Raw genomic sequence first — 13,464 nt, forward strand, 5'->3', positions numbered from 1 at the left:
TGGGGGGACAAGGCCAGCAAGATAAGCTTGGAGAGCAGGGGGAGCTGGGGGAGCTGGGGGAGCAGAGAGCTCCGGCCGTGACACGGGAAGCAGCAGCACAAGAGCCCAGTAACAGATTTTAATTATTATTTTTTAGTGCTCTGTTTGGCTCTGAAATTCCTTAGAAGCCCGACTCCAAACAAACAAGGACATTGTCTGGGGAAACACGTGGAGGCTGGAATCTGGTTGAGAAAAACCCACGGGATCACAAAGTCCCCGGAGGTCAAGGATCTGCCACGGAGCACAGAGGGTCCAAGGGGAGCGGGGACAGGTCCCCAGCCGTCCCCTGCCCCACGCCAGAGGGGCTCAGGGCTGACAGGGGGCTCAGAGTGAACCCCCCTGTGCCATCCTGATGCTCCGAGGGGTCGGGCAGCCCGGGCACGGGCACGTGCCTCCGTCCTTGAGTGCCAGCGGAGGCGCGATGCCTGCCAGGATCCTCCCGGGCAGGAACACTGCGGGATTGTCACACGGAGAGGAGGAGAGGGACAGCGGGATGGGAGGAAGGGTAAGACAAGCTGCCCTTGTTACAGTTCAGTGGTGGCAGGAAGGACGAGCCCTCCCCGTGCCATGGTTTGTGCCTCATCCTCATCATGGGGGTGAGCACAGAGGGACACCGGGCTCCCGGGGCTGGCAGGACTGGACTGGGAAGGAGCAGGGCTGGGACTGGGAAAGAGCAGTGCCACTTCCAGGGTCCCTGTGGAGATGGGGACAGGCTGGAGCCACACCATCCCACCTGTCCTGGCCATTGGCACCGAGCCCCACACGTCCCCCCGAGGTGCCCAGAGCTGCTCCCCAGGCCACTCCAAGTAAGAAATGATCCAATTCCAACAGGAAGCAGGAATTTTTGTAAGAGAAATGGATGGAAGGCTTCACCACCCTTCACCACACTCTGATTTTTAGTGTGTCCCCGGAAAAACACCTGGGGGTGGGGAACCAGCCAGCTCAGATCAAGCAGGAAAATCAGTGCCTGTGACAAATATCCACGGGCAGCGGGGTGGGAGCCGAGGCACTGCGGGAAGCCCTGCGGCTCCCGAGCCTGTGGAGAGCAAAAAGCTTTGGGAGCGTAGGGACCAGGGGAGCAACGAAGCTCTGAGGACAGCGGGTCGTGCCAAGGGCTGTTAACAGCCTTCATTTAACACATCTCCCACAGCACAAGTGACAGTAATCTCTGCAGGAGCAGAGCAGGACAGGGAGGCAGGGGAGCCGTCGGAGCCGTCGGAGCCATCGGAGCCAGGCTCATCCCGGGTCTCCCCCTGCAGCTCCAGCCCCTCAGCATCCATCTCCCCGCATCAGATGCCAGCTCAAGCCCCACTAGCAGCAGGCACCAGGGAGGCCCCATTCCTGCCAAGCAGATAATGCCATAAAGAAGCAAATAAAGAGGGAAACCACTAATTGGGATTCACGCCAGTGTCCTGCAGGAGAGTGACATTATCTCCTCATCGTGACATCCAGCACTCATCAAATTCACTGAATTCACTCCTGCACTTCCTTTGTGCTGATGAACCAGCCTCGCTCTGGGGGAGCCTACGGAGAGGGGCACCAAAACCAGAGACTCCCTAAACACCAGAGACTCCCCCAAAATCCCAGGAGGGGAGCAAGAAGCCGAGCCCTGTCCAGCTCAACTCCACACTATCGCCTGTGAGAGCAAAGGGTGAGGCCTCTCCCTAAAAATACACCCTGCCCTAAAAATACACAGGGTGAGCTTAAATTAACTGTGCACACACACCCTCGGCAGCGCCCGCAGCCTGCCCGGCCCAGCCACACGCAGACCCCGGGACCCCCAGGATCCCTGGGACCATCCCCAGGATCTCCAGGATCCCTGGGATCCCCAGGATCCCCAGGATCTCCGGGACCCCCAGGATCCCCAGGATGCCCGGGACCCCCAGGATCCCTGGAATCCCCAGGATCCCCAGGATCCCCAGGACCCCCGGGACCCCCAGGATCCCAGGACCCCCAGGATCTCCAGGATCCCTGGGACCCCCAGGATCCCCAGGATGCCCGGGACCCCCAGGATCCCTGGAATCCCCAGGATCCCCAGGACCCCCAGGACACCCGTGACCCCCAGGATCCCCAGGATCCCCGGGATCCCCAGGATTCCCAGGATTCCAGCTCACACCCCACTTCATTCCCCAGCTCACACCGCACTGCTCACACCCCACAGCAGAGAATCGCTCTCAGCTCCAAGATCCACCCAGGACCTTCACTCCTTTGCAGAGATCCATTCATCCCAATTTGCTGGACGAGCCATTGCTCACCCAACAGCACAGCGGGGTGGGGTAAGGGGCTCCCTCTCGCTTCAGGCCCCCCTGGAAGTCTCTGCAGTTTCAGGAGGCAAAAGACACCCCTGGGGGGATAAAAAACCTGACAGAGACTTTCTGCAAGCTCCAGATCCCCCAGTTCCACCCCCCCAATTCCAACTGACTTGGGCAAAGGATAAAAGCAGTGACAGGAATGGTGTCCCACATCCCAGCTCTCCTGCTGTGGCACCCACCCGCTTTCCCCAGCCCCACTGCTCTGTGCAGGCAGGGAAGGTGCTGGAAGCCCACAGGGACTCCTCAGAGAGCACCAAAATCCCAACCAGTAACTCTCCCTCCCACCCTGGCTGCAGAACGGGGACCAGCAAGCCCAAACAGGATGCAGAGCTGTAACCACACTCATTCTGGCCACAGAGCCACCAGCAGAAGGAAACTGCCACCAGCCACTCACACTGTGACTCAGTGGCACCCACAGAAGCACCATTGGGTTGGGAGTTTGTCCTTGGTCACTTTTTGGGGTGGGACTCGCTCACTTGTTTGGGGTGGGACCAAAGGAAGCAAGATCTGCCAACCCAAAACCTGCTGCACAGGTGGCAGCTCCACTCCTCCCTGCATCGCTTCTCCTCGTATCTGCACACCAAGGAACTACTGAACTGGATAGAAATAATAATAAAAGGGAAGGGAATGATCTGTGGGAAGCTGCCTCCTTCCCAGTTTCACCCACCAATTCCTGTGGGAATTGGGGATGGGGGAGCAGGACGGGGGTCCCCGGGGCAGTGGGCACTCACGGTGCAGGCTCAGGGAGATGTTGATGGATCTCTCTTCCACAAAGCCCTTCAGGTTGGGGATCTTGGCACACTTGAGGATGGTCTGGGAGGCGCTGTCGCCCACGTGGACCCAGCACACCGTGTCCTCCACGTAGTTGAAGTCCATGGCCGTGGTCTGCTTGGCACTGGTGGGGGTGATGTTGGGCACGGGGGCTCCGCTCAGGTACGTGGCCAGGATGTTCTGGGAGTTGGCGATGAGCAGCACAGGAGGGCGATCCACGGGCTCTGGGGGCAAGGAGGGGACAACGGGGTCAGGGCACACCTCAATCCCGTGGCTGTAACCCCAGGGGAGCAGCCCGACGTGGAGAACTCAGGGCAGGGCTCTCACCGTTCTTGGCTTTGCAGGATCTGTTGTCTGGCTGCAGGAGATACCCCTCGACACAGCTGCACGTGTAGGAGCCCTCTGTGTTGGTGCACGTCTGGCTGCAGGTCCCATACACGGTGCATTCATCGAAGTCTGGGAAAGACAGGAAAAAACTCCAGGTTTGGACCAGAAAAAAGCCCTCCTTTGTTGCTTGAAGAGGAAATGAAGCTCCCTAGCTTCTCCAAGGTGGAGCTGGAGAGAAGGGGATGATCCCTGAGCCAAAGGGACCCTCACATCAGCCTGCCAAGGAATCCAAGGAACCCTCACATCAGCCTGCCAAGGATTCCAAGGAAACTTCACATCAACTTTCTGAGGAGTCAGAGGGACCCTCACATAAACCTCCAGAGGAATCAGAGGGACCCTCACATCGGCGTCCAGAGGAATCAGAGGGACCCTCACATCGGCCTCCAGAGGAATCAGAGGGACCCTCACTTCCAAGGCCACCCCATGACCGGGCAGGCAGCCCCTGGCTCCCTGCTCCAGCGTCAACTGCAACAGGACAGCCCCAGCCACAGCCCCAGCTCTGCACCTCCATTCCCACTCCAAATCCCTCTAATCTCCAGCTCCCAAACCCCTGGCTCAGCTGCTCTTTCTTCTGGCAGATGAAAGGGATGAATCCCCCAGAGCTCTGCACCAGAGCTGGGAATGGTCCCTTCCAGCACATGAAAGGGATGGAGCCAGCACAATCTCTCCCTTCCAGATTTGCTTCCATCACACTGATGCCATCAATCCTTGCTGTGACCCTCTCCTATTTTTCCCATCCTCTCTGAGGCAGGGATGCCAGGAGCATGCACCCGCCCCTGACTCCGTGCACAAAGACAAAGCCTTTTCCTTATTCCCAGTATTCCTCATCAGGCATTTGGGAGCCACATCCACAGAAGAGGGAGTCCTATCCCATCCCATGGATCCCATCCCATAAATCCCATCAATCCCACTGCATCAATCCCATCCCATGGATCCCATAAATCCCATCCCATGGATCTCATTCCATTTTATCAATCCCATAAATCCCATCCCATGGACCCCATCCCATGGATCCCATAAATCCCATCCCATGGACCCCATCCTATCCCATGGATCCCATCCCATCAATCCCATCCCATCCCATGGATCCAACCCCATGGATCTCATCCCATAAATTCCATCCTATCAATCCCATCCCATCCCATCCCATGGATCCCATCCCATCAATCCCATCACATCCCTTCCCATCAATCCCATAAATCCCACCCCATGGACCCCATCCCATAAATCCCATCAATCCCATCCCATGGATCCCACCCCATGGATCCCATCCCATAAATTCCATCCTATCAATCCCATCCCATCCCATGGATCCCATTCCAAAATTCCCATCCCATCCCATCAATCCCATCCCACGGATCCCATCCCATCCCACCTGCCCTGTGCTGAGTCCAGCTCTGCCCAGACCCTTTCCCACGTGGCCAAACATTTATTATCTTATTTCATGGGGTTAAATAGCTTAGGGGGACTTTGCTACGTTAGGGGGAGAAGGCAGGGTTTTTAGGATTAGTAAGGAGTGGAAAACTGTTGGGTTATATGTTCTGGGGGTAAAAGATAACATGCTGAAGGGTTAGGGGGAAGGGTTTTTGCTTTCCATCATATCTCGAAATCTTCTGCTCGCCTGTCCCTATCTACTACAGGCTCTGCCCACCCAGACCCACCTCTGCAGCTCCGGCGGTCCTCGGCCAGCTGGAAGGAGTGGTTGCAGTAGCAGACGGGCCCGGAGAGCGTCGGTGCACAGTGGTGCTGGCAGCCCAGCGCCGAGCAGTTGGCCAGTTGCTCTGTGGGGACAGGGAAGATGGAAGAGAGAGGATGTCACCCAGGGAAGAGCAGGATGGACACCAAGGAGCAAGGGTTGGGTGAGCAGCATCATCAGACACCCCACCAGCAGTTGCTGGGAAATGTCTCACTTCTCCCACCTCCCCAGAGAGGAGAGAAGGACTGAGCCTCTCAGCAGGGGGAGGGAGGACGTGTGGGATACGCAGCTGCTCCAGGGACAGGGGTCTGAGCAGCCCCTGCCATCCCCAGTGCTGCTGATTCTGTGCCAGTTCCAGAGGCAGCTGAGACCTGGCAGCCCTTGTGCAGGGGAGTGGCATGGGATGCAGTTCCAGGGCATCCTGAGGGATGCGGATGCACCCAGAGCTCCCCTCCTGTCCAGCCCTGGGGTGCTCAGAGGGGACAAGGTGGGGGTTCAGCACGGGGGATCCACTGGCATTACCACCCCCAGGATGTCTGCAAGGGCAGCAGAGAGTCCCCAGCTCCCTGGGGGAGCATTGGTCCAGCAGCCAGAACGGGAACGGGGGTGGGGGTGACAATTTGGGGTCATGGCTCAGGGTGACAGCTCAAGGTGATTACTTGGGGTAACAGCTCGGGCTGACAGCTCAAGGTGATTACTTGGAGTGACAGCTCAGGGTGACAGCTTGGGGTGACAGCTCAAGGTGATTACTTGGGGTGACAGCTCGGGCTGACAGCTCAGGGTGACAGCTCGGGGTGACAGCTCAAGGTGATTACTTGGGGTGACAGCTCAGGGTAACAGCTTGGGGTGACAGCTCAAGGTGATTACTTGGGGTGACAGCTCGGGGTGACAGCTCACCTGCCCAAGCCTGGGGCAGGGGCAGGCTGGGACTCGCAAGCAGCTGCGAGGAAATGGAGGAAATGCCTCCCTGGGGTGGCACCTGCCGCGGGCAGGGGGGACTCGGCATCCGGCTCAAGCACCACCGGGCACTGGCGGCCCCAGCGTGCCCAAACCTGTGAGCACCAGGTGCCCAAAGCCCTGAGCAGCTGCCCCAGCACGGCTCACGTGGCTCACGTGCTTCCCGGCCGAGAAAAATCAGATCCCACTCAAGTAACGAGAGCTCTTACTGAAATATTAATTCTCAGCTCAGGCACAGCTGCAGGAGCTGCCCCGGGCTGCTCCCGTGGGATCCAGGCAGTGGAGAGGAGCTGGGTGCCAGCAGGGAGCCTTTTGGGGTCAGGGGTCTTGGTGGAGCAGGACAGGAGCCCCCCAGCCCAGGCAGGGGAGGGTTGGGGAGCAGAGAGGCTCTGGAAGGCAGGGTCAGCCCAGGACACACGTTTCTGAGCGATTAATCTGCGCAGCAGCACGCTGGTTTAGGGAGTTTTCCAGCAGGATTAGCCACGGGGACAGGCCAGGAGCAGGGACAAAGCTCTTGGAAATTAGGAAAAAACCACAGCGGTATCTCTTATCTGGACCAGAACCCCAGGCCTGGAGCTTTTAAGCCCAGGAGACAAAGCAGCTATTTCATGGCTGCAGGCTCAGGAATGATGGGCATTTCACTTCCAAGCGGATCTGGATAATCTCTGGATCTGTGACTGTGCTGAGCTGAGTGTGGTGAGGCTCACGCTCAGCAGGAGAAACCAGGGACCTCATGGCTCCTACCCCACTGGGGAGTCCCCCACGGGGCAGCCCCCCTTTCCTGGGACCGTGTGCCCCCCCAGACCTACCCCGGCAGTGCGGCCCCTCGTCGGAGCCGTCGAAGCAGTCGTGGAGCCCATTGCAGAGCTTGCTCATGTGGATGCAGAGCTCGGTGCCCAGGCAGTTGTGCTCGTTGGGTTGGCAGCGGGACACTTTGCTCTGGGGACCTGCAGGGCACCAAAGGGCACAAGGGTCAGCACAGGGGACCGTGACTCTCTGGGTGCCACCACCCTCCTTGTCCCGAGGCTGTGGCACAGGCAGGTTCGTGGGGGGCCCCTCTGAGCCCAGCACAAGGAGGCTTAATCTCCATTATTAACTGGAAAAATTACAAAGAAAGCCAGGCTTTATTTTTAAGCTCCTCTGAAAAGAAGCAAGGCATGGAGACAAACAACAAACACACCATAAATCCATTAACGGCCTGAAACCCCAGGGAAAACTCCTGCAACGTCCAGCTCGGCTTCACCCCAGGCTGGAGGTGGCTGCAGGGGTGACAAGGAGCCCTGGCACAGCCCCTGCAAATCCTGACCCCCTCCATGGGGTCTCCTCCTCCCCCTGCCCAAAATCCACCTTTCAGGGCTGAACACGCAGCGTTTCAACTAGAGCTACCAACAAATCTCTGTCCAGCCAAAACACTGAAATCCCATTTTCCAGGGGCTGTTCGTGCCTCACCCTCCCCTCAGCAGGGCTGGCAGAAATAGCTCCGTGGATCCCCCCGGACCCCCACGAGCAGCGAGAAGGGCACAGCACACACCGTGCCCAGGCACGGTCCCGTTTTAGCCCAGTCACCTTCACCGGAGGCTCCAACAGCAGAGTTTGCCCTAAATAAGCTCCAGCTCTCCTTGGAGAAGAGTGTGACATCACACACAGAGCTCTGTGTGCTGGTACATCCTCATCCCACACCTCTGAGGGACGCTGGGTGTGATCCCACCATGCCTCTTGGGATAAAGGAGGGGATCAAAGCCCTTGGAAGCACACGGGGCTGCGGGAAGGAGACCACAAAGCCCAGGGTTTGTGACACCTTCCCCCCCACACTGAGCAGGATCCTCACTCCACCCCAGCCAAAACTTCCCTCTGTCCATCCTGGGCAGTGACCCCCATTCCAGCTCAAGGGATGGTGGAAAACGGGAATTTAACAGGCTCCAGATGCTCCCCTGAGTCTCCAACACCTCCCAGTACGCTCCCAGTGAGCAGACTGGCCTGGCACTGGGGTGGTGGGATCCTCCAGGATGCTCAGGACACGCAGGCTCTGTCACAACAGAAATTTGAGCTTCCCGGTGCCAGGGCACCCAGCAGATGATTCCTGGGAGAATTTCTTACCGGGTGTCACTGCACAGATTTATTTTTTGCAGAGGGTGGGCCCCCCATAATTGCAAATTATGGGTTAATTAAGTAACGTCGATATATGGACCAGAAGAATGGAGGGGCTGGAGTGAAGCGCCCAATTCATCAGTCAGAACTGCTCTGCCGTGTCCATTATTCCCTGCAAAGAGCCTGGATCAAACCACTTATCCCAAACAGGGCAGGATTAATCCACAAGCCACTTTGTTTGCTTTTGACCGTGTTGGTGCTAATAAATGAGCCAATTTATTACATGTGACAAGCTTGTGGTACACCCCAAGGAGCAGAATTAGATAGGAATGTTTAACCTCAAAAAACCACTCAGAAAAAAAAAAAAAAGGAAGGATAAAAGAAAAGCAATTCTTCCTCCTGCAGTTGATTTGGCAACAGCCCAGGGAGATGCAGATGGGGGGAACACAATGAGGGAAGAGGCTGGAGGAGCAGGGGTGGGATGGTCCCACTCGTCCCACCAGGATGGACACGGATGGCAGCACTGAGGGACCTGGGGCTGCCTCTGGGTCACTTCAGAGCTCATCAGGACCATGCCAACAGCAGATCCAGCACGGCAAGATGAGGGATCCAAGGCATCCTGAGCCCTGGGATCAGTGGCTGGACCAAGCAGGCACAGCTGAGCCACAGCAAATCCCTTCCTCAGAGCCCCTCATCTTTGCTCTCCAACAGGATGGAGGCTCCTGTTCCAAGTGTTTTCCTCTCAGGAAAGCTCCGTGGAGCAAAAAACCGACGGTGCAAGAACCGTGCGCGAGCCACTCGCACCAAGTGAGCAGCGCTGGGGACAGGGAGGGAGCTGAGCAAAGCCAGGGAATACTTCAGAGGATTCCCCAGGGAGGAAAACCTGGAGCATTTCAAGAGGCTCCATCAGGAGAGCACCGGTGCCATGCAAACACCGCGGCACCGACGGGCCCCGGAGCGTCGGCAGGAGCGGCGCTCGCAGCCCGGCTCCGACACGGATTAAATGAGAGTAATAAAAGTCATCCTCTCCCTGCCAGGGAGATAAGGGGGATGAGAGGCTGCTGGAAGCCCCGGTGCCGGAGCGGCGTGAGAAAAGCCGGCCTGGCAATCCCGGAGATACCGGGGGCAGCGCCGACAGGTCGGGCTCCACGGGAATGAGCCTGGGCAGGAGCAGGCGGGAGGCTCCACTCGTCCCCTGGCCCATGAAAATGGCACAGATGTGCCCTGGCACCCCAATCTCCATGTCCTGGGGGGCACAGCATCCCCCTGACCCCCTTCCAGTGTCGAGGGGTGCAAAGTGGGAATTGGGGGAGGTGGGCAGAGCCACTCAGGAAAGCCCCTCCAGGTCCCCAGAGATCAGCTGAGGAGGGAACAGCTCCTGAGAGATTCCAAAGTTTGGGGTCTGTGGTGGTGATGGAAACCCACGGATTCAGTCCCACAGATCCAAAGTTTGGGGTCTGTGGTGGCGATGGAAACACACGTATTCAGTCCCACAGATCCAAAGTTTGGGGTCTGTGGTGGCGATGGAAACCCACGGATTCAGTCCCACAGATCCAAAGTTTGGGGTCTGTGGTGGCGATGGAAACACATGGATTCAGTCCCACAGATCCAAAGTTTGGGGTCTGTGGTGGCGATGGAAACACACGGATTCAGTCCCACAGATCCAAAGTTTGGGGTCTGTGGTGGTGATGGAAACACATGGATTCAGTCCCACAGATCCAAAGTTTGGGGTCTGTGGTGGCGATGGAAACACACGGATTCAGTCCCACAGATCCAAAGTTTGGGGTCTGTGGTGGTGATGGAAACACATGGATTCAGTCCCACAGATCCAAAGTTTGGGGTCTGTGGTGGTGATGGAAACACACGGATTCAGTCCCACACATGGTGGTGAGGAGAGAGGAGGTGCCAGGCTTTGGGCTGTGTCTCACAGAGGCTCCCATTTCCCCATCCTGGAAGTGCCAAGGGTGCTCTAAGGGGCACAGGGGCAGAGGGGGTCCTGTGTCCTCCAGGGATGAGCCCTCAGAGAGCCTGGACCAAACCCCAAGAGTCTTCCAACATCCACGACCTCCACGCAGAGGGACACGAAGCACATCCACAGCACCAGAGGCTGCTCCTGGCACCAGGCCCTTCAGCAGCCCCGGGGAAGAGAGGAGAAGAAGGCGGAGAGGGAAGAGCATCCGAGGGATCCGTGCTGCGGTCACCTGTCCCCGTGGATCGAGCACAGATGCCCGCAGCAAGCGGAACGTGCCGATCAGGACGGATCTCTTCCAGCCTCCGGGTCCTCCTGCTGTAATTTTCCAGGGCTGCTGATTGACTGGAGCCAGCCAGCCCATCCCAGCCCCCCATCCCTCCCACGGAGGGGCCGTTGCATCATTTTGCCTTAAGGAATAAACAAACCCGGAGCCGAAGCAGGAGCGGCTCTGGAGGAGACGGTTCTGCCAAGCACAGCGTGAAGCGGGAATCTGGGTGGGAGAGCTGGGACGGGGGACGAGGAGATTCTGCTGGGCCTCGTGGTGGCTGACCTGTGTCCATGTGGGACGTGGGGACAGGTGTTTCCGTGTTCCAGCCTGGCCAGAGCAGAGCTCCCGGCACAGCCACCAGGGATGGTGCCACCACAGCTCTGATGCCTCTGCAGACACCCCCCAGTTCTCACCCCACACCTCACCTCACCCATCCCAGAGAGACTCCACCACCCCATCTGAGGGAGCACCTCCAGAGATGTGCCCACCCATGTCCCCGTGGCTCCAACAGCTCAGACCAATCCAGCATCCTAATCCCAAAACCCATCTGGGACAGCCATGTCCCCTTGCCAGCTGCTCCCTGGGACTCCCAGAGATCTTCCCTCACTCCCCGTGCCCAGGAATGCCCAGGAATGCCGAGGTGCCAAGGTTGGGGTGACACTGCTGCCGGCTCTTCCTTCCTCCTGCACATCCATTTTGTTGGAAACAAACACAAATGAGTGATTCCCCGTTCCCAGGAGGCTGGTTTGGAACCATGGACGGACGGATGGATGGATGGATGGATGGATGGATGGATGGATGGATGGATGGATGATGGATGGATGGATGGATGGATGGATGGATGGATGATGGATGGATGGATGATGGATGGATGATGGATGGATGGATGGATGGATGGATGGATGGATGGATGGATGATGGATGGATGGATGATGGATGGATGGATGGATGATGGATGGATGGATGATGGATGGATGATGGATGGATGGATGGATGGATGGATGGATGGATGGATGATGGATGGATGGATGGATGGATGGATGGATGGATGGATGATGGATGGATGGATGATGGATGGATGATGGATGGATGGATGGATGGATGGATGGATGGATGGATGGATGATGGATGGATGGATGATGGATGGATGGATGGATGATGGATGGATGGATGATGGATGGATGATGGATGGATGGATGGATGATGGATGGATGGATGGATGGATGGATGGATGGATGGATGGATGGATGATGGATGATGGAGGGATGGATGGATTGATGATGGATGGAAGGATGGATGATGGATGGATGGATGGATGGATGGATGATGGATGGATGGATGGATGATGGATGGATGGATGGATGGATGGATGGATGATGGATGGATGGATGATGGATGGATGGATGATGGATGGATGGATGATGGATGGATGGATGGATGGATGATGGATGGATGGATGATGGATGGATGCATGGATGGATGGATGATGGATGATGGATGATGGATGATGGATGATGGATGGATGATGGATGGATGGATGATGGATGGATGGGTGGATGATGGATGGATGGATGATGGATGATGGATGATGGATGGATGGATGGATGATGGATGGATGATGGATGGATGATGGATGATGGATGGATGGATGGATGGATGATGGATGGATGGATGGATGGATGGATGGATGGGTGGATGATGGATGGATGATGGATGGATGATGGATGATGGATGATGGATGATGGATGGATGATGGATGGATGGATGATGGATGGATGATGGATGGATGGGTGGATGATGGATGGATGATGGATGATGGATGATGGATGGATGGATGGATGATGGATGGATGATGGATGGATGATGGATGATGGATGGATGGATGGATGGATGGATGATGGATGGATGGGTGGATGATGGATGGATGATGGATGATGGATGATGGATGGATGGATGGATGATGGATGGATGATGGATGGATGATGGATGATGGATGGATGGATGGATGGATGGATGATGGATGGATGGATGGATGGATGGATGGATGGATGGATGGATGAATGAAGGATGGATGGTGGATGGACAGATGGACAGGCGGACGGAATGCACACCCCCAACCCGAGGGGCTGCAAGGGGAGCTGAGGTAGAACGTTGGGAACGGGGCCCTGGAACGCCCGTGGAGCGGTGGAGCAAACGCAGAGGAAGAGGGTTAGGAAGGAAAGGCATACATACATATCTCGGGAGATTCATCCGAGCCATCCGGACAATCCTTCTCCCCGTCACAGCGCCAGCCCTTAGATATGCACGTAATCTGATCTTTGCATGCAAACTGTTTGGGGCTACAAGTCTTCGGTGCTGGATGAGAAAAGAAATAACGATAATAAACAACATCAGTTTCTTCCCAAGGACAAGTTGCTTCAAAAGAAAAATCAAATTTCAATTAAAGGCCGAGATTGGTTTGGGGGTTTTGGTTGTTTTTTTTTTTTGGGGGGGATGATTTCTTTCCTATGGCTTGGCAGAAGTTTGAGCCCGGCACCGGATCCATCAAGCCTGCCCCTAAGGAAAGAGGAAATTTAAGCTGGAGCATTAATTACACCGGGAGAAAACAGGAGTTGAGCACTGTGATGCGCTCGCAGATTTTAAAGATCATTTAACTTGGATGAATTAGCTCCTGGGAGCCAGAGGCGCTTCTTTTTCTGTGCTAGGCAAGACAAAAACAGGGAAAAAAACAAGAAAACCCAAATGAGAACAAATTAAAAAGTAATGCTTTTTTAAATCATGAGGACAGCAGCGGGATGGGGATCCATCCATCCCATGTTCAGCACCCCGGGGAAGGCTGACCCCACATCCCTCACCTCATGGGGAGGGAAAATGGACAGAGGGAAAACCAGCAGGAAAAGCCAAAATCCAGAGTCTGGGGAGGGAGAAAGGCTGGGAAGAGCCTCCTGTCCGTGCCCTGGGGGGGTCACTGAAA

General features: G+C 56.5%; 1 protein-coding gene across 6 annotated transcripts in view; it reads right to left on the minus strand.

Moving 5' to 3' along the window:
• Positions 1–13,464, minus strand: part of LRP1 (LDL receptor related protein 1) — an 87,781-nt gene that overhangs the window by 56,958 nt on the left and 17,359 nt on the right. For all 6 annotated transcript variants that reach the window (XM_077788649.2, XM_077788648.2, XM_077788647.2 and 3 more), the window contains exons 2-6: positions 12,723–12,845; positions 6,972–7,109; positions 5,171–5,290; positions 3,450–3,578; positions 3,083–3,346 (exon numbers count right to left, since the gene is read on the minus strand). In XM_077788649.2, coding sequence (XP_077644775.1) covers positions 3,083–3,346; positions 3,450–3,578; positions 5,171–5,290; positions 6,972–7,038 — 580 coding nt within the window. In that variant the 5' untranslated portion in view covers positions 7,039–7,109; positions 12,723–12,845. The remainder of the gene's footprint in view (positions 1–3,082; positions 3,347–3,449; positions 3,579–5,170; positions 5,291–6,971; positions 7,110–12,722; positions 12,846–13,464) is intronic.

Source organism: Lonchura striata, chromosome 29, assembly GCF_050655825.1.
Source record: "Lonchura striata isolate lonStrDom1 chromosome 29, ASM5065582v1, whole genome shotgun sequence".
In the NCBI taxonomy this organism is placed as follows: Eukaryota; Metazoa; Chordata; class Aves; order Passeriformes; family Estrildidae; genus Lonchura; species Lonchura striata.